Source organism: Salvelinus sp. IW2-2015, linkage group LG6.2 (assembly GCF_002910315.2).
Source record: "Salvelinus sp. IW2-2015 linkage group LG6.2, ASM291031v2, whole genome shotgun sequence".
NCBI lineage: Eukaryota > Metazoa > Chordata > Actinopteri > Salmoniformes > Salmonidae > Salvelinus > Salvelinus sp. IW2-2015.
Window position 1 is genome coordinate 1,840,530 of NC_036846.1, and position 21,629 is coordinate 1,862,158.

At 44.7% G+C, this 21,629-nt stretch overlaps 1 protein-coding gene across 9 annotated transcripts in view; it reads right to left on the reverse strand.

The window, feature by feature from the left end:
- The window catches only part of map7d3 (MAP7 domain containing 3), a 52,455-nt gene that overhangs the window by 25,525 nt on the left and 5,301 nt on the right, over nucleotides 1–21,629 (reverse strand). The window contains exons 1-11 of one of the 9 annotated variants that reach the window (XM_023989825.2): nucleotides 14,062–14,247; nucleotides 12,511–12,633; nucleotides 11,800–11,880; nucleotides 11,262–11,425; nucleotides 10,335–10,443; nucleotides 9,455–9,541; nucleotides 8,568–8,675; nucleotides 7,581–7,691; nucleotides 6,896–6,994; nucleotides 3,980–4,105; nucleotides 1,674–1,792 (exon numbers count right to left, since the gene is read on the reverse strand). In XM_023989825.2, coding sequence (XP_023845593.1) covers nucleotides 1,674–1,792; nucleotides 3,980–4,105; nucleotides 6,896–6,994; nucleotides 7,581–7,691; nucleotides 8,568–8,675; nucleotides 9,455–9,541; nucleotides 10,335–10,443; nucleotides 11,262–11,425; nucleotides 11,800–11,880; nucleotides 12,511–12,633; nucleotides 14,062–14,137 — 1,203 coding nt within the window. In that variant the 5' untranslated portion in view covers nucleotides 14,138–14,247. Of the gene's footprint in view, nucleotides 1–1,673; nucleotides 1,817–3,979; nucleotides 4,106–6,895; nucleotides 6,995–7,580; nucleotides 7,692–8,567; nucleotides 8,676–9,454; nucleotides 9,542–10,334; nucleotides 10,444–11,261; nucleotides 11,426–11,799; nucleotides 11,881–12,510; nucleotides 12,634–14,061; nucleotides 14,248–21,629 lie in introns of those variants that run through there. The other 8 variants (XM_070444182.1, XM_023989826.1, XM_023989830.2 and 5 more) reach the window with 8 other exon arrangements.

Here is a 21,629-nt window from a genome sequence, read left to right on the forward strand (position 1 = left end):
CCTCCGTCCACACACAGAGTACCCTCCGTCCACACACAGAGTACCCTCCGTCCACACACAGAGTACCCTCCGTCCACACACAGAGTACCCTCCGTACACACACGCACACTGGAGATTTACACTAGCTAATCACTCAGAGGATGAGTGTATGGACAAGCACACACGCAAAGACACTGGCATGTCTGCCCGCATCATAGAAGCAGCATGACTCCCTTTAACGTGCATTCTGAATATCACCAATTTTCTCCTCACATACCATCTCCATAGCTTAGAGCTGTCCCCTGCAAAGCCTTGGTGAGATACCTACACAAGTGTCTTTGTCTCTCTCTGCAATCTCTTTTGTAGGCTGTACTGTGAACCATCTCTCCTTGAATAGGACAACCAAAGCTTCATCTCCTTATCTTCTCATTTATCCTTGCTGATCTTAAAAACACAGACTGGGTCAAAACAATATAGAGGCTACCTACCAGGAATTGGCTTTCACCTGTCCAGTTGCTCATAGTCAGTCGGTGGAGGAAAAGAGCAAAGGAGATGAGGAAGCCACCTCAGGCTATTGAGACACAGCCCTGGGCAGGCTCAGGGTGTGGCCTGCTCTCTGTCGGTCTGTCCTGCTTTGCATTGCCTGACCCAGCCGCTCCACTTCACTACTGTACTCCGCCTATTGCGGGCTCCTTTGTCTTTWTCTGAGACAATAGCGCTACTTCATATGCATGAAGGACCATGGAGGAAGGGCAGGGAGGGAGAGCCAGGCAGTGGAGGACACTGAACCAATCAAAGAGCTTCCCCCAGGCTCATGGAACACRTCTCGAGGCCAGCATGATGCTGCTAATGCCCAATGACTCTACTTAAGGACTAAATCTTGAATGCAGTATAGTTGCATCTTATTTACTTGTTTGGTAGACATCTCTAATGCAGCAAGAGTGAGCAACGCTCTCCTCTAGTGAACAAAGCTCTTCACCCCAACAGACAATAAAAAAAGGATTCAATTCAGACTCGGTCTGAGCCGTGGGATAGCAATGTGATCCTGAGAGAACACTGCTCTCAGATCAATATCGTGGATGGATAACCCACAGGGCTGCTTTGACTGGCAAATCATACAGGATGTGTGCATATAAAACCAGTACCATTTGTCCACAGGATTTATTTTCCTGATACCGTATCATTGCAGGCTCGGAGAGATAGTGTTATCATGGCTTTAAGCACCTTGTTCCTGTAACTTTATTATCCTTGTGTCATACGGGCTTCTGGGAAAGATACCCCACACACATTTACATGGCATACATTTCCACTGTGGACTTCATACCTGAAACGGCTTTTGATGATCTGGAATAATGGCATCTGGGATAATAATAAGTATAATGTACTTACTGAGAATGCAGAGACTATGTAGCTACTGTATTTCCACTGGCTACTATGGCGATACATTTACACAGTGGAGACACGACAACGTTCTTAACTGACTTGCCTAGTTAAAATAAAAATGATCAGTTTGCCACCATGGACATGAACACACTAGCTACACCCAACCCTATCAGGTGTTAAAGTGCTCGGCTTTGCCATTCTTAGTGCTTGACACATGCATCAGATCCCATGTCCATTCTATTAATAAGTCTGTCTTCCATACGTCCATTCTATTCATGCCAAGTCTGTCTTCCACATTTACGAGGTCTCACCAGTGAGGGGTCCACTTGGTCTGCCGAGGCGGAGGTAGGCAGGGTGGCGCTCTTCTGCCGGTCGATACTGCGGCTGCGCAGGGGTCCTCGCTGCACCGGGTGCAGGGGGCTGGCCGAGGCTGAGCGAGGACACAGGTGACACTCTGGTAAAGGACACAGTCATCGCAGCGCAGGGAAGCCAGCCAATGGGAGCATGGGTAAAAGCAGCCGAGTTGGGTGAGCAAAGCAGAGGCATGGAGAGAGAGAGAGAGAGAGATAAAGAGAGATGGAGAAAATAAAAGTAGAAAGAGAAAGAGGATGGTTCGGGGGATAAGAGCACAAAACAACATGGCATATTGTTAGATTATGCACTGGTAGCACACGGTTGGTTGTTGAAGCATCGGGGCTAGGCTGGCAGTGGCAGGGCTGGAGACAGACTGACATCCCTTGATTGGTGCTAAAGCTCTGRTGCTGCACAAAGCTGAACACATTGACACACCACGGCACTGAGCACACCGCCACAGCAAACAGTGCACACACACACACACAACCCGCCACCATCACACCAATGCAGCACAAGCCGACCTCGCTCACACTAGTCTAGAAGCACAACTGCTGGAGGATGACGTTAATGGTTGGTACCCATTCGTTGAAAAGAAATCTGATCATTTCAGGCTTATCAGCATTTCCTGTTTTAAAGAGTGTTTTAGGGCTTAGCCTAGTACACCAGTGCCACTACTCCTTCCATCTTGAATTCAATCCAAATCAAAACAGTAGAATATATGACAGTCCTTCAGGAAGAATTCTGTATGCCAACTGTCAGCTACACCATAGAGAACTCCAGTATATTTGGCTTACCTAGCTAGGCTCTCTAAAAAGGGTGCTAATGAGTAAACCTGAGTGACAGTCTGTTTCATAGAGAGCCAGTGTAAGYTGGTCTGTGGTTTGGGGACACAGGTTCTTACTACTGTAGCTGGGTGCTTGCTGTGTCAGATTGGGGGATTAGCAGTGGTAATCCGGAGGCCCAGGGATCTCTCTCAACCTGCCAGTCCCTACTCCCAGATATGCTCTGTAACTCATCCTGATAGGTTACTGAATGAGCAGCAGTAGAGATAAAGGATGCGCTGTTGAAATTAACGCTCCCTGTCCATAAACTGTCACTGGTGCGTCATGTTTCTGGGGGCTATAATTATTAGTGGGGAGGGAATCCATACCAGCTAATGTCTCAATGGGTTGTCGATACGCACAGCTGTCAAATCAGCACCTCGTTACGACACATGGCAGGCCAACCAGGCCACTCAACCATGTTCAACCAGCCATCTCCGAGGATAGGGTTAATGGGTTCAGCCCAGGTAATGTGATCAGGGGGTTAAGTCCATTAGGTAAGTGGAGGAAGAGCCTCTAGATAGGGGTCATTTGATCCCTAAGTAGTATGGAAGACATCTCATAGCTTCTGCACTTCCTCATGGTGACGTATTCCCATGACAGCACATTAGATATTAACAAATTKAGTTAAAATCACCGGTGTAGCAAGTCAACGGAAGTCAATGATCTGGGCTGAACTACCTTTAGGTCAAATGAGTAAGACCAGCTGAACTGTGCATTCTGTAACAGGTATTCCACAGGCAATGTACTAATAGAATAGAGTGGTAACACCGGGATTAGAGCAGAAGCTCCTCTAGGCAAGTCCCAAGCTCACTGGGATCATTACTAGTTACCAGCACACAACCACCACAACACTCATTCTCTCTCACGCAACCAGCACTGGGCCCACAAGAAAGCAGCTTAGTGCAAAGCCTCCAGCATGGACCCTGTTCCCCAGGGCTCCATCCTCAGACAATTGTGTCTGAGCTGAGTGCATGTGAGCAGTGCCTGTGTGTGGCACCAATCTACATATGTATACACAACCTTGTGATCACAAGTGTACTTTTACTGTAAAGCAAGTTTTGTACCACTAAGCAAGCAGGGCCCCTCAACATCGAAATCGCAGGACTATAGCCTTCAGCCACCACTGTACATCAACCACCACCAAAAACAACAAGGGGCCACAGTTTGCTTCAAAGGATTTGCCTAGCCAGCAGCAGGGGCCTGGGCTAGAGATATATTTCTATACATCTAGTGACATAATAGGGTCCTGGGGTGGGGGGAGATCTGGGTGTTTWATAGCTATTAGGTAATGATGTAACGGGGCAGGGGTGTGGATTTCGGGCTATTATCGTATACTGTAGCTGGTGATATAATGGAGGCCAGAAGCAGAGTTGGGGGGGGGTCCCTGTGCGTTGCTGAGTCCCTCAAGCTCTACAGGGGGTCTCCTCTGTGGGGGTTACCTGGGGCATCGCCTCCTTCGGCCGACAGGGCAGCGGTGCTCTTGCTCCTAGCTAGTGAGGCCTGGGTGGGGGTGAGCAGGCGACTGAGGAACCCTCCGTCCACGGGGCTCGCCAGGGGCTTGCGAGCTACACGGCCAGAATGAGCAGAACCCCCCCAAAAATGAAGGAGCCAAAACAAGAAAAAGAAGGAGGCGAGAGGAGGAGAGGGGGGGGGGGGGGGGGGGGGGGTGAAAACAAAAAAGGGGGGGGAATGGGTTTTGGGGGGGGGGTCACCATGTGATTTCCACTTGTAAAAGGAGAGAATAAACATAAGAAACCAAGCCCGTGTTGCAATAGTCTTGAATGGCTTCCCTGTGGAAACCTAGTCCTATCACCCATTCCACCCAGTGGTCATGAGGACAAGGAGACCAGGAAAGGAAGCCATGAAAAAGTATTGAGACAGACCCAGAGTGATTGTCGAGCAACTGAAGAGGACAACAAGTGAGGTACAATGAGGTCAAATCAAGGTGTGTCCCTGGTGCAGAGGGGGTAAAAAGAGTGTTAGTGAGCTTAGTCCACAGATAGGAAAGGGGGTGTGCTATGGGGTAGATAGGGGGGCAGGGAACATGGAGGTAAGGGCTCAACGTAAGAGTGCGCAATTACTCTTAGGTTTCTACTGTACAGACTCAGTGCTTTGTTTTGGGAAGAACAAGAATTTAAAGTCAAATGGAAAATGCCAAACTAAGGCAGTAATTCTATGCCCTGMCCACTGCATTTGAAAAGACAGTGGTGTACCGATCACTTATGCACGTTATCAGGAGACAGTGAGTCTGACAGTAAAAACAGAGAGCTCTTGATCTCATGCAATGACGGAATACTGTTGGTTCCATTGGAATCCMAGTATCCCAGTTACAAAAGGATGAAAAACAAAAACAGAAAGGTAAAAGTAAAATGGGCTATAAGCGCTGTTTCCATTTTGGCACTTTGGATGAAGGGACTTCCATCGAGGCCTCCTTGAGGCTCCCTAACAGAGTGGACATCTTTTTCAGACAGACTAATATGTGAGGGGTAGAGTGGGCCAGCCCCTAAAAGCATGGAGCCAGCCCCTTCCAACTGTCAGTCGCGGAGCTCCAGACTGATTACAGGATAACCAGGACAGGACAATTCAGGGAACATGGTTAAGAACGGTTGGGGATGGGTGAGTTTTCCCCTGTCTAGTTAATGAAGGGATCCAGCTTTTAAGGACAGACATAGATGTCTCGTTGTGGGATTCTTCTAACTCAGTATGAGACATTCAAAGATGATCTTATTGACTCAAACTGAAAGGCTGAAGGATATTTGAACAGTGCATTAAGTCTCACAAAACGTCACATCACTGAGAAACAATTTGCCCTGTAAATGAGATGCGTATTTTATTTCTCCCCAACGCAGTTAAGCCAAAACCACGTCCCGTTATTCAGAGGCGCGTTCTACTACGCTCCCATTGGCTAGCTAGCGGTGTCTCACTCACAAGCGACCAGCGCAGAGACAGTGACCTTCCAAGTTAAGGATGGAAAGTGTAATTTAACAATTAGCCGACTACCATAATGCAGGCCTATTATCATCATCATCACGATGTTTGGTAACATTTGCCCATGTATTTATTTTCAGTTTCAATGGAAAATGTCTCAGAACTCTGCTGAATTCCATCAATTTCAGGTCAGCAAAATTAACCTAGGCTAATTTACGTTACTAGCTCGGTATTTGAAGTTATATTATCATAAGTAGTCAATCATTTGAAAGCATATGCTTACTATTCATAATTCCTCAAATATTTATTMGCTAAATCATTCAGTCGAATACGCTATGCTACAGCTATTGAATCGGTCTGAGCGTTAAGGGACGCAAACGGCTAGCTCGGTCCACGRCATTATTTTAGTATATTTTTCAATCTTGAAAATACAAGGGCAAACGTTATTAATCAGTGACTGAAATTTTGCAATACAAAGATATTCACTTCCGGACTTGGAGAGCGCTCAAAGCGTTGTTGAACGCCCCTCTGAATAACGGGGCATGGTTTTGGCTTAACTGCGTCGGGGGAAAAGAAAGAACGCAAATTAGATAGTTACTTTGAAAAAACGACCTCAATTCATATACAGTATGGTCGGATGGAGTGAGATATGGTTAACACATACAACACATTTAGTAGTAGTAGCACAGCATTTCAACAAGGAGAGTCAGTGGCCATACCAGTGCTCTCGACACACTAGCTACAGTGGGATGGCACTGACATACACCGCTGGGGCACAAGACCACACGTGTCAAATCCTTTGCTTACATACGTCATCTGCAGGGAAAACAACAAACCCATTGTGACAAACAAACAAAACGTTGTGTTAGTCAGGAGCACAAAGGAGGTATTTCTGGTTTATAGCAGCTCCGATGAGAGAGAGAGGTTAAGACAAGATTATCTGGGAGCGAAACACAGCGGTGAGCAACAATATAGGACGGATCTGTTCGAGAAAGACAAAGGAGTGGGGTGAGTTAGCGACACGAGGACCAGAGAGAGCCCCTGGACGAGACCAGGGATAGACGGAGACACAGGAGTTGGGCGGTAGGTTAGAGGCTRTCGAGAGGCAGACAGACAAGTGTGTGCGGTGYTGGCTGGAAAAGAGCACACGTGTAGAGGGGCAAAGAGTGGAGGAAAATGGGAGAAGGCTGGTTTGGAAGTTTAGAAGCACTAGGCTGCTGCACTTCACAATCACAGCACGACAACAGTAGCGGCAACTGGCCACACCTCCCCAGCTGGCGCATACAAATCACCGCTAGGAGCTGAACATTAGCGAACTGAGTTAAAAGACAAAATGTCTGCGGAGATGCGTGCTTGTTATTACAAAAAGAGGAGGCCCGAGCGATGCAGACAACGACGAGAATATAAAATAGGTACATGCTAGCCACCTTGGTCGTCCGTCGTCCCCTTGTCGAGCTTGGAGGGGGTTTGCGTTCTGCCCCCTCCCGCTCGTGTAAGGGAGGAGCTTCTCTTCTTCAGGGAGGGTCCTACAGACAGGAGAGTGGGGTTACAGCCTATCAGACAGAGGGGGCGGGTCAAGCTCCCCTAAAAGTCCACAAGAACCACATGAATGTTATTTAGCATTATTTTGTTCTCATTACAGTACAAATCAATTGGCCTTAAAGTCCATGTTAGTAGGACTGTGTGGCTAAATTGCACTGTATGTTCCATGTGAGCAGAAGGAACACAGCCATTGCACTGGTCATAATCTGGTTACTGACGCGCTCTTGGTAGAGAGCTACATGTCGTCTAGCACCACAGTAGTCCATGGTGTTAGCCTGCATCGATCAACTAATCAGTCCCAAGAAAACATTCATCTAGATCTAARAAACATGCAAAAAACTAAAACACTTTTAAAGACTAGGTCAATTATCTTAAATATCTTCAGGCACTCGTTTACTGTGCTGAAAGAGGGCCTTCCCAGTGGGCACAGGTTGAATCAACGTGGAATAGGCGCCGGATTGCCGTCTTTGCCCAGTGGGTTGGAAGGAGCCTCAGAGCCACACCAGGCAATGGTTGCTCAGACCTATTAGAGGGAGTGTAGAGCATGTAAAGGAGGGCCTTAATATGCACCTGTCTGTTCCACCTGAAGCTTTTTCCTGCCTTCCTTATTGGGCTGAGTGTATARGTCGATTTTGTCATTTCTAGGCAACCGGTTCAATGACGAACTCCTCACACGAGCACCTGAGAGACAACGAGTAGACACCCAGGGTGAAACAGTGACACAGCCATTTCTCTTTCCGTCTCCTTCACAATAACAGTCATAGGAACATTGTTGTAGTTGGTCTTAGCAATTTGTCCCTTCTACTTAAGAGGGACATACACACTGAAATATTGCTGCAGTTGGTCTTACAATTACCATCATACTACCACAGGAAGGCCCAAGGTCACAGGTGATTGTTATTACAAAAGAAATGTGCCGACATTCTCAGAATGTGTTCCTAACCCTGGTGAAAAAGGAAACAGGCTAGTGGAATTTGACACAGAGACAGGTTAAGGAGGAGAGAAATCAACAATATCAGAGAGCGAGAGAGGACAGACAACATTGTGAGTATCTTGGCAACGGTGGAGGAAAAGGAAGCTGTGGAGAGAGAACGATTGGACCTAGAATGATTCTTCTTCTCAGAGGTGGTCAGAAACAATGCAATTCCCTGTGAATCAAACCAGGATGAATTGCATTAGCATTAGGAAGGTACAGTACAAAGACTACCGAAGAGGATAGAAGAGTTCACAAATTAGTCACTGATGCTTTGGGGCAACTCCTTATGATTCATTGACACTTCACTGTGTCACAAAACACCCTACAAAACTGAAAGTGAACAGTAAATGGATGMAATGGAATCACAAGTTCATGCTGGGTTGATCATTGGTTGAGGTCAGAGACAGCGAGCCAAGGCATTGGTTTACCAGTCTCTTAATGTTCCGCTGATTGGCTTGTCACTCAGCTCCTGGACACGGGAAGGAGAGGGTCAACGCAGTGACAATAACAGTGACAGTGGGCTGAGACGGTGGCTGGGTGRAGGGTAGGATGGAAAGCAGGAGGGTGAGAAGGGGACTTACTTTTGTCGGGAGAGTTGATGAGGGTGGCGGAGGAGGAGGACAGGCGCTTGTTAATGCCAGCCTCAGACAGCTGTTTCAGGTTCATGGTGGAAGTGGAGCGCTTGTCAACTAAGGGGTGGAGGGAGAGACAGACAGGAAGGGAGGGAGGGGGTTATACAGGAGACTGACCAATGGGAGACTGGGAGAAGGGGAAAGGACATGGCGGGAGGGGGTGGAGGACAGGGTTCTGCAGAGTCCTAATGACCTGCAACCAACATTCAACACTCATTTAGTCTCAATTCTTGGGCATACTACACCGGTGGGGTCCATGTATAAAACAAACATTGAACTAAGGCACTACTGAATATAATACATTTTCATAACAGAACAAGTAGCAGACCAAAGCCATTCCAGTTCATAGGCAGGCACAGCAGTTAGTGATAAGAGTTGAAAAGCCAGAAGAAAAAAAATCCACGGAATAGATACCACAGGTGAACAGTCAAGAGATCAACATTAGTTGGCACAGGTGTTAAACAGTCAACAGCAGTGCTGCTCAGAGAGCTGAACCTCCATGTGACACCTCATCTGGAAGTGCTTCAAAGTGAGTGAGAGAGTAAAGAAAACGAGGAAGTCCAAAGGCTTGTGGGACAGAAGTGACAGTGAAGTTGCCCATACATGCTGATCTAAGGTCAGCCTTGCATTTCCCCCACTAATGGTTAATGTCAGGATTGGGGGAGGGTAAGCTGATCCTAGACCTGTGCATACAAGCAACATGAACCCATCCCTGGGAGAACAAGGAAGATATTAGTGAGGCAGTGAGTGAGTAAGATAAGGGCTGGTGGTTAACATAACAGTGCCAGTCCATGCTGCTTTGCTGTGGGTACAGTACAGGTATCAACCAGTTTAACCTGCACTTTGTGTCCTGGGGGGCTTTTCTGGAGACGCGGGGGAGATTACTATAGCTACTGGAGAGGCGGCGCCTGCGTCAGGGTCTCCTGTGGGGGGGGGGGAAAGAGGCTCTCAGCGGGGAGACAGGAGCAGACACATACCGCCCACAGGGGCAGTGTTGAGGAGGAGGAAAAGGGCTGGCTGACAATCAGTAGATTTCCATCTCTGACAGTCAGCGCCCACAACACAGCTGCTAGGAAACAAGCTCACATGATAAGACTCGGATGAGGCTCTTTGGGATCAGACCACATAAGGGTCAAATGGCCTGATAACAGACATATTTTTTTGACCTATAATATGAACATTGGTTTTATGAAGTATGGTCCGGATTCCCTTACACAGATTAAGCCTAATCCTCGACTAAGAGCTTTCAAATTGAGATTCTCTTGGATTATACTTTATGTCCAGGACTAGGCTTAATCTGTGTCTGGGAAACGGCCCCTATATGATTATGAACAATAAATTAAAGAAAAACATGGTTTGAGATATAGTATAGCAGCTATGCTATTGCTCACTGCACATTAAGAGTATGCTCCATATATATTTTTTCAAAAGAAAAACATAGAAAATGTTGAGAAATGTCATTAAGCGAGCCTTGGACATACRCAGAACATATACCGATGCGTAATCAACATAACTCCAGCTGACAGCAAACCAATAACGAGCCAGTCACTCTGAGGATGAGTCAGCAAGTTTTAACCGACCTGTGTTTTTCAGCGTCCGCTGTCAGACAAACAGGAAACCATAAATCCTTACACACATGCGTGAGTCCTATACACTTAGCAGTCCTATCCATATGGTATATAGCAGAGTGGAATGGTACGGAGGAGGATTCCTTACCGGATCGGTTGTCTGATTCTGAGAGTCCTCCCCAAGACCACCTCTTCTGCCTCTGCTCCACTCTCTGGCTGCGCTCCAGGGTCCGCCGCATCACCGCCTCATAGTGCTCCTGCAGCACACAGAGGGAGAGAGAGAAGGGGAGAGAGAGGGGGAAAGGAGAAGGGGGGGGGGGGTGGAGGAATGCAAAGTCATTCACATGACAAAGTAATACTCTGGGTCTCCCAAACCCAAATAAACAGGGTCAAAGGGATAATGGTGACAATATGAGCCTACGTCCCAGAATKAGGTGAGTCGGTAACTCAAAGAGAAATGCTGTTTTCAGTCTGACAATAACAGATCACTACAATATGATCATAGTGAAACAAGAGGGGGTGATGACAACGTTAGATAATGTGATATTAGATGAAGCAAAGAATAATATCCCTGTAATGTTTTAAACGATTCAGTCTTYCATATTGAATACCAACACTACATTGTTCTGGGGTGGTAGAGTTGCATTTGTCTGCTTAGCAGTGGTGCAAAGCAACAGGTCACTAGTGCCAATCAGGCTGGAATAAGAACACTGAGGGAATGAGTTTCCTGCAGCAGACGCCAATTAAAAGAAGCAAAAACAGGAGATGGTTTCATTCATAACAAGTTGTTCACTCATGCTCTAACAGAGACATAGCATTAACTCTGCCAATTAGGCTACACCATAAAATCCCATGAACCTGAGCAGTGAAAATAGTCAACTCGTGATAGCTGCACATCTGATTAGTCGCTGCAGTTCATCCGTCCCAATTCAAATACATTATTTTCGCTTACTGTGGATGTCGACATGCTCCAGTTTAGTGCACACATTTACGCCATTGACAACACAAATAGTCTACAAAACAAGAGCTGTATCTGTAGCGCCACCCTGGTGTTGAGGACCCCAGGGACCCGTACCTTCTCTTCCTCCTGTTTCTGCTTCCTTTTCTCCTCCACAGCCGAGCGTCTCTGCTCCTCCTTCCTGCGCTGCTCGTCCAGCTTCTTCTGGCGCTCCTCCATCTGACGCGCCACCTGCAGCTTGGCCTTATGCTCTCTCTCCAGGATCTGAGAGTCCTTCGCAGCTGGATAGGCGTGTGTGTGTTTAGGTGTGGCATGTGTGCGCACGCAGTGTGAAGAGAAACAGGGAAAACACATTGGTTTGTTTACTTTGTGACCAGCCCAGTGGTCAAAATCATCACCCAATTAAATCTCCCAGTAAAGTCCCACTATATAGAAGGCATTTCCTGTCTTAACAGGAACTTGTGTATACACTTGTGTATGTTGCTAATCCAATRAGTAGATAAGGAATGAAATGGTCAGSRTCAGAGACTGGGCCCATTAAAGAGAATGGTGTACAGGCCGGACTCCTGAGACCTTAGCTAAAAGCTAGTAGAACGTGTTGATGGACTATGACCAACCCATAGAAATGGACCCACCATTCAGACTGAGCTCTTACCTTGCTGCCTATCGGCCTCCTCTCGTCTCTCTTTTGCCACTCGAAGCCGGTCGTCTATCCTTAGTGCAGCACCATCAATGACTGCATGCACACAGAGATGCACATAAGTGTGTACACACACACACAGTGGAAATAGTTTGGGCATGGGCAGAAAATCAGCGGTGGATTATGATGTGCTGCAGGGTCACCGTGAGTTAATCACCTGACAGGCAGATGTGCTCATCATGAATGACATGAATGCCCTTTGAGTCATCACCTTATTACTGCAACAGTTGACAGCACTGTTTATGCGCCATTAAGCCACAATGACATGGCGGTGTGACGTGTGAGTGATAAGTGTCACTCATAACCCAGGAAAACAAGACAATGAGATGTGTAGTTAAAAGCCTGTATGAAATAAGGAATATATATAAATAAAAGCCTGTGGCTACTTGGCAATGAATTACAGGTAGGCCTAATTTATGACTACTGAGCCATCGTCATGTTTACCACATGGTTAATGACATCAAATATTAGCTAAGCCTCCACACTGGAACTCTGGCAGAGGCTATGGGAGAGACATACGAGTTGTTCTGGTGGTGGGTGTGTATTCGTTTGTGTAGGCCTAAGCTATAGGTATGCATAATATATGCATATGAATGTACCCTGTTTGTTTGTTTGTTTGTTTGTGTGTGACAATGCAGATGCAGCAGGCTGGGGATATTTTGTTACCTGGCCGGGGAGACTTCGCTGCAGTGGTGTTGGGTGGTGTGTTTGCTGTTGCAGGGGATGCAGGCACTGGGCTGTTCCCTGCTAGGCTGCGCCGCTCCTCTGCCTGCGCCTGCGCAGATGCAGCTAAAGACACACAGAGAGAGAAAGTCAGGTCACGCTGTCTAGAATAGCATGATGCAATGTCTAATGAAATGAAAATGCCTTTGGAATAACAAGCTGCTGAGCAGTCTAGAGCAGGTGGTTCTCTGTGCTCTGTTTGTCCTCCATAGGAATGCATGTTCTAGAGAGATCCAGAGGAATTAAAGCTACAGAACAATCCAGCTATTCAGCCTCCCCCTGCCCCCTCTCATCAACGGTCAGCCAGGCTGCTGTGCACTGGGCTCTGTGAAACTCTCGAAACACCCAGTTCCCAGCATTCAAGTGACCACCCTATGCAGACATCCCTGGATTTTAAAGGATCAGTCAGATGAGGAACACTTTAGTGTAGGGGTAAGGGTTAAATGTTGGTTTCAGACTTGGGCAAATGACTAAAAAACATTGAGGCCTAGACCTCCATAGGGCACATCAGAGAGCCCCACTCAGCATGGCCAAAATGGCTCCATTCAAAGTTGTAACCTATTGCTAGAGGGGCCTCTATATTAAGCCTATCACGGCAGCCAAGGCACTAGGCCGGCAGGGAGGAAACGGAGAGAGGTGGAGAGAACGTGATCAACAGCTCTGAGCCCTGGTAGCAGCTCTTTCCTCGTCCCCAGTACGTGAAAATGTGTGCGCGCATGTGTGTGTCAGRAGTGGTGGAAAAAGTACCCAATTGTCTTACTTGAGTAAAAGTAAAAAGATACCTTAATAGGAAATGACTTAAGTAAACCAGACGGCATTTACTTGCTTTTTTAAATTTACGGATAGACAGGGGGCACACGTCAACAGTCAGATATCATTTACAAACAAAGCCTTTGTGTTTAGTGAGTCTGCCAGATCAGCGGTAGTAGGGATGACCAGGGATGTTCTCTTGATAAGTGTGTGAATTGGGCCATTTTCTGTCCCGCTAAGCATTTAAAATGTAACTTTTGGGTGTCAGGTAAAATGTAAGGAGTAAAAAGTACATTATTTTCTTTAGGAATGTAGTGAAGTAAAGTACAGATACCCCAAAAACTCCCTAAATACAAATATTTCAAAGTGCTACCTAAGTACATTACACCGCTGTGTTAGGAGCATTGTGAGACTGCTGACAGAGGGGTCATCATGTGATAGCACTCTGGCTGCTGATCAAGCTCAAGCCAATAGTCTGAAATAGCCTCCTGACTCCTGTCCTTCATGACCGCCACTGATAAGTGGAAGGACAGGTTGGAATTTTCAACTGCTGCTTYGGTGATGCTCTATCTGGTTAGATTAGAGATTGTGAAGGGAAGAATACAGGAAAGGAGACCACAAAAAAGGACCTTTCAGACTGTTGGAGAACAAAGTCAACACAAAACCGGTCCCCTCTCACTGCTCTTTATGATGTCACATGCAAACAATAATGTTAGTGCAACAGAAAGGAACCGTGATCCTTACTTCCCACAGCACCTCTGCCTCTCCCTACCTGTCTGCATTGAGACAGTAGGTGACAATAGGGGAGTGGTGGTGACATGGCTCTCCTTACAAGAAGTGACACTGACAGTACACTGTGTTCACTGCCATGCTTTGTTTCATACTGTTGTTTTCTGCTGAGTGGGATGACCGGGAGTGCATATTACAGAAAAGCTCATAAGGAGGAAGAGAATCTGCAGGAGAAAAAAAAAAAAAAAACAGCCGGATATGAACACAAAACAAAGGCAGGTTAACAGCGAGTGGAAACTCAATCAGGAACATGAAGGGGACTATAGAAGAGGACTATGTTACATCCCTTTAGCATTACATTAGCCCATATCAGTGTGGTTCTGGAGAGAACACCTCAAACAGTGACAGACAATGGMGCTCAAAGTTCAATGCTCCTCCACTCCCAATATTACTGGAATAGATGTGTATCTTTAGCCATTGGTCTTCACAGACTAGAGCAATAGGATGTAGTCAATAGGACAAAAAAACTAAACTCAACAGAATGACGCCAGAGGGGGACGGCTGCCGTTTTATGGGCTCCTAACCAATTGTGCTATTTTGTGTGCTTATCCGCATTTTTTGTAACTTATTTTGTACATAATGTTGTTGTGAACGTCTCTTATGACCGAAAAGAGCTTCTGGATATCAAAACAGCGATTACTCACCTCAAAGATTTTTTTTCTTTAATKAGTCAGACGCTAAGGCTATAATGTTGCTCCCAGATGGGCCCAAATCCTAGGGATGCACGATATATCGGTAAGCACATCGGAATCGGACGATATTAGCTAAAAAAAGCCAACATCGGCCCGATGTATAGTTTAACGCCAATGTGCAAAACCGATGTCAAAGCTGACGTGCATACCTATATAACGTAGGTAGATGACGTAGTGGCGCCATGAAATACAGCKCTACACAGAACAGAAGCAGAAAAATACTAAGCGTACACTTCCAACAACAAGTTCAAGTCGAGCATTCATTTGMAAGAGTAAGAAAATTTAAGCGAGACAACTCAGACGAAATCCATTAACTCCAAGATAATGGAATTCATTGCCCTTGAAAATCAACCGTTCGCGCTCGTGGATGATGTTGGCTTGCACCGACTTGTCGAGCACCGGTACACACTACCAAGTATGCACCATTTTTCAGATGTTGCCCTACCGGAGTTACATAGTATTGTTGTAATGCATATCTATGAGCTACTTGTTATGGGTGTCACTGCTATTAGCTTCACAACTGACATTTGGACCAGCGATGTCAGCCCCATGAGCATGCTGAGTCTGACTGCACAGTGAGTCGACGAGGATTTCGTACTAAGGAAAGCCGTACTGCATGTTCAAGAATGTGCTGGTTCTCATACCACTGCTGCCATTTCAATGGCACTGGAGAACATTTTTTGAAACATGAMCACTCCTASCTCCATTCAAACAACCGACTCGAGAAATAAGCTCAACTGCGTCTGCAGCAGACGTGATACCCTCTGTCAAAACATACCGTGGGGTTAAAACTTTCAAAAGTACTCTACAAGAGGCTGTAAAAAAGTGATTTGGTGGAATTCTCTCTGAGCCTCTGTACTGTGTCGCCACCATGTTCGATGYTAGGTACAGGGACGACAGATCCAAAATTCATAGAACCACTGCACAACAAAACTTTTTCAAAAGCAATGAGGCTGATGCAACAGATCAGACAGTTTAGCTTAAAATGTTGATGAAGTTGTATTTCTTCATATTATAAGCTCAGAAATGTGTACATGGCTGTAGGCTACACGTGAAGGTTCCAAAATGCAATTAGCCAAAAACACTTATCAAAATCGCACCGCACGAGCGAGCAGTTTCATGCGACAGAGCTGAAAATCTAAGTTCGAAATTAAGAAAAAAGGGGAGCTCTAAAGATGCAGCAACTAGCATGGGTTACTAATATGAGTAGGATTGTGCCTTTGGCTGCTGGACAATAAAATAATGTTGATTTGAAAAATAGAACATGARAGAAATGCTAGTTTCAAAGGCATGAAGTGTTTCTAAACGCATTCCCTCAACATTTCCATGGTCATTTTCTGGCTAGTCTACTTTGAAACAAGACATGGTTCATAAAATGACAAAAACATCCAGGTTTTAAACAATTAAGTTAATGGTTAAATAGTTTCAAAATGCTGACCACCTCCAATCAGATTCAAGGTGGGCGATGTGCAACAGGCACTGTTCTTCACTCTCTGATCTTGTGACAATTTGATCTGAATGAACTGTGCCGAGTATGGCGACAGAATCAAACCCATAGACGTTAATGTTAGTTATCATTCATTATACTTGTCAAACATGACTGACATTTAGCCTATATTTCTGTAATTTAAAGTCTCATAGTTTGGCAACATTTTCTGGCCCATCCCTCAAGTGAGCATCAGTTTGTACATGAGGCTGTAGTCAATATGCATATCACATACACTGACATGTAGGCTTCTTTATTCATTTAAATATTATTTCAATGTTGGCCTCTGATCCAATTCTGAGCAGATTAATTGTTTGATATTGCGATTTGTGTTATTTATTAAAACTTGTCCATTTGGACAACTTAAAGGGATACTTCGGGATTTTGGCAATGGGGCCCTTTATCTAMTTCCCCAGAGTCTGATGAACTTGTGGATACCATTTGCTAGCAGATATCAATACATTGCGCTAACTCTAGTTAGCATTGGCTCATGAAMCTACCTCCAACTTCCTTCATACTGGACACAGAGGTATAAAGATGGTATCCGGCTCAGAAGTAGAAAAAGTATCCCTTTATATCTATATTCTTCTTTTCCGACATTTTATTTTTTACTTGACACTGACAAGAGAACAAGCATTAATGTTGAGCCCTGAAACAGTATCAATATTTTTCATGCAGGTCATCATGGATGAATGAATGTCTGCTGCTAATCCCACAGGAAATGGAGGTCAGTTTACTTTTCCTCTCCTCGAATAAATGTTTTCCCCCCCGCCACATGTTTCGTAAACAACAGGTCTGGACTAACACTGAAATGCTTACTTATGGRCCCATTCCAACAATGCAGAGAGAAAAGACAAATATGAAGTAAAAACACGTAATAAAAGTCATAATAGATATACAATGAGTAACGATAAATTAGGTACATAGCAGGGGTACCAATACCAAGTCGATGTCCAGGGGTACGAGGTAACGCGTCACTGGGTGGGAATCCCAGGTTAAGTGATTAAAAAAGTGGATGAAAAGGAGTTTTAATGAATGACGATAGCATTCATAAGCTTATGCACTAGTTAGCCAACCCACTGCCTCTAGAAACTGAGGGGTAGTTTAATTCCTGCTCAGATACACATTTGGGGTTAACAATTAAGTAGTGACGTGTCTCATGAGCTGCCGACAATATAAACATCCACCTTTCCATCAGGGGAATAGACAGGGGAGAGAAACACAGGTGGAGGGAAATTAGATTAACTTTAGCAAACACACAGCTCTTGGATGTACCAAATAGGGAAAATAAAAGATATAATCCAAGTCTGTGCAGATATTTATGAATCATCCACAAAATGAAGTTACCCTCACATCGGCTTAAAGTGACTCTTACAACACTATTCATCTGGTGTCCTCCTCGCCCTGCCAAGGCTTAGGCAGCTCTGTCGCATGGCAACTGTTGCTGAGCGAGGCAGAGTACAGCTKGAGAGACCAGACAAGGGTTTATATATCTGGCTCACTGTGGACCAAAGCCTCAAAATTCACACTAATTCCAAGCGCAGTGCCAAAGAGAACTGAAAAAATATTAAGGGATAATCCACCCCGAACCACTAATTCCTATGATTAACAGTGTTAGTGTTACATTGAAAACTATTTTTGTTAACAAATGTTTCATTTTGGCGTTATAGCATGGGACTGCGTAGGCAAAACATGTGAATCGTTTTTGGAAATCTGTTGCAGCTCAAGTCTACTACAAAACCCACAATGCAATGCTCTCTCTGGGCTGGCTAGCTAGAAAACATACAGTGGGCAAAAAAGTATTTAGTCAGCCACCAATTGTGCAAGTTCTCCCACTTAAAAGATGAAGATGGCCTGTAATTTTTATCATAGGTACACTTCAACTATGACAGACAAAATGAGAAAAAAATCCAGAAAATCACAATGTAGGATTTTTAATGAATTTGCAAATTATGGTGAAAATAAGTATTTGGTCAATAACAAAAGTTTCTCAATACTTTGTTATATACCCTTGTTTGGCAATGACAGAGGTCAAACGTTTTCTGTAAGTCTTCACAAGGTTTTCACACACTGTTGCTGGTGATTTTGGCCCATTCCTCCATGCAGATCTCCTCCAGAGCAGTGATGTTTTGGGGTTGTTGCTGGGCAACACAGACTTTCAACTCCCTCCAAAGATTTTCTATGGGGTTGAGATCTGGAGACTGGCTAGGCCACTCCAGGACCTTGAAATGCTTCTTACGAAGCCACTCCTTCGTTGCCCCGGGCGGTGTGTTTGGGATCATTGTCATGCTGAAAGACCCAGCCACGTTTCATCTTCAATGCCCTTGCTGATGGAAGGAGGTTTTCACTCAAAATCTCACGATACATGGCCCCATTCATTCTTTCTTTACACGGATCAGTCGTCCTTGGTCCCTTTGCAGAAAAACAGCCCCAAAGCCATGATGTTTCCACCCCCATGCTTCACAGTAGGTATGGTGTTTTTGGATGCAACTCAACATTCTTTGTCCTCCAAACACGACGAGTTGAGTTAACCAAAATATAACTTTTTGTTTCATCTGACATTCTCCCAATCTTCTCTGGATCATCCAAATGCTCTCTAGCAAACTTCAGACGGGCCTGGACATGTACTGGCTTAAGCAGGGGGACACGTCTGGCACTGCAGGAGTTGAGTCCCTGGCGCGCTAGTATGTTACTGATGGTAGGCTTTGTTACTTTGGTCCCAGCTCTCTGCAGGTCATTCACTAGGTCCCCCCGTGTGTTCTGGGATTTTTGCTCACCGTTCTTGTGATCATTTTGACCCCACGGGGTGAGATCTTGCGTGGAGCCCCAGATCGAGGGAGATTATCAGTGGTCTTGTATGTTTTCCATTTCCTAATAATTGCTCCCACAGTTGATTTCTTCAAAACAAGCTGCTTACCTATTGCAGATTCTGTCTTCCCAGCCTGGTGCAGGTCTACAGTTTGTTTCTGGTGTCCTTTGACAACTCTTGGCCATAGTGGAGTTGGAGTGTGACTGTTTAGGGTTGTGGACAGGTGTCTTTTATACTGATAACAAGTTCAAACAGGTGCCATTAATACAGGTAACGAGTGGAGACAGAGGAGCCTCCTTAAAGAAGAAGTTACAGGTCTGTGAGAGCCAGAAGTCTTGCTTGTTTGTAGGTGACCAAATACTTATTTTCCACCATAATTTGCAAATAAATTCATTAAAAATCCTACAATGTGATTTTCTTGGATTTTTTCCCTCATTTTGTCTGTCATAGTTGAAGTGTTACCTATGATGAAATTACAGGCCCTCTCATCTTTTTCATTGGGAGAACTTGCACAATTGGTGGCTGACTAAATACTTTTTGCCCCACTGTACTACACACATAATACCAAAGTCAAAGCATGGGAAGTAGCTACCTACTGTAAAAATTCTGCTAAACTGCACTATCAATTTAGAAGTCTCTCACCGAGTTCAACTTGCATTTTCATCTCTGCCCAGAGCACATTTCTTTCCCACAGAGTTACTTTTGAAGAGATGGGAAWCTCCATTAGAATTGTATTAACACCCATTGTGTACGTTGCCCATGCATCGTCAATGGGATGCGCAGTGCATTCTGGGACAAGGAGAGCCCTCCAAGGAGTGAATGGGAATCAATTGGGTGCTAGCTCAAAAAACAAACATTGCATGCATTTCATGAACAAGTACAACATTGCAAAATAGACTCATATCCTGMCTTTCAGAAGGGATTGCGTGACAATTAGCTTAGCAACCGCATTAGGTGAATGTGATGAGTTGACAGTCAGTTTTGGTKGGGCGATTTTCCATATATTGCCCAATGGGATACCCATCTCCTTTCTGTTACATCTTCATTTCCCACAGACACAGCACATTGCGACATGGTACTTACAGAAATGTAGTTCAATAATTTGGTACACTGTTTAGATTAACTTATGGCTGGGTGGCAGTATTGAGTAGCTTGGATGAATAAGGTGCCCAGAGTAAACTGCCTGCTACCCAGGCTCAGAGGCTAAGATATGCATATTATTAGTAGATTTGGATAGAAAACACTCTGAAGTTTCTAAAACTGTTTGAATGATGCCTGAGTATAACAGAACTCATATGGCAGGCAAAAACCTGAGAAAAAAATCCAACCAGGAAGTGGGAAATCTGAGGTTTGTCTATCCAATATACAGTGGGATATTGGCCATATTGCACTTCCTACGGCTTCCACTAGATGTYAACAGTCTTTAGAACCTTGTTTGATGCTTCTACTGTGAAGAATGAGGGAAGGAGAGCTCTTTGAGTCAGGTGCCTGGCATGAGCTGAACATGCGYGCTTACGTGAGAGCGACCTGCTTTCCATTGCATTTCTGAAGACAAAGGAATTCTCCGGTTGAAACATTATTGAAGATTTGTTAAARACATCCTAAAGATTGATTCTATACATCGTTTGACATGTTTCTACGAACTGTAATGGAATTGTTTGACTTTGTCTGACCTGCTCGTCATGAATTTGGATTACTGGACTGGAAGCGCGAACAAAATGGAGGTATTTGGACATAAATGATGGACTATATCGAACAAAACAAACATTTTTTGTGGAACTGGGATTCCTGGGAGTGCATTCTGATGAAGATCAAAGGTAAGTGAATATTTATAATGCTATTTCAGACTTCTGTTGACTCAAACATGGCGGATATCTGTATGGCTTATTTGGGCTCGGAGCGCTGTACTCAGATTATAGCATGGTGTGCTTTTTCCGTATTTTTTTATTTTTTTATTTTTTCTGACAGTGGTTGCATTAAGGAGAAGTTTATCTAAAGTTCCATGTATAATACTTGTATCTTTTATCAATGTTTATTATGAGTATTTCTGTAAATTGATGTGGCTCTCTGCAAAATCACCAGATGTTTTGGAGGCAAAACATTACTGAACATAGCACGCCAATGTAAACTAAGATTTTTGGATATAAATATGAACTTTATCGAACAAAACATACATGTRTTGTGTAACATGAAGTCCTATGCGTGTCATCTGATGCAGATCATCAAAGGTTAGTGATACATTTATCTCTTTCTGCTTTTCGTGACTCCTCCCTTTGGCTGTGACTAGGTGCTGACCTAACAATCGTTTGGTGTGCTTTCGTMSCAAAGTCTTTTTGAAATCGAACACTGTGGTGGGATTAACAACAAGTTTATCTTTAAGCACATCTAAGCAAAATATATACTTTGTCATGTCGATATAAAATGGATGGATGTGTTCTCGACAACTATGCCCATACCAGCGATTGGCTGATTTGACGATCTGGAATTCAGGTAATTGTTTTAAAAGTGTTACAAAATGTGAGTGTGTGGTACACAA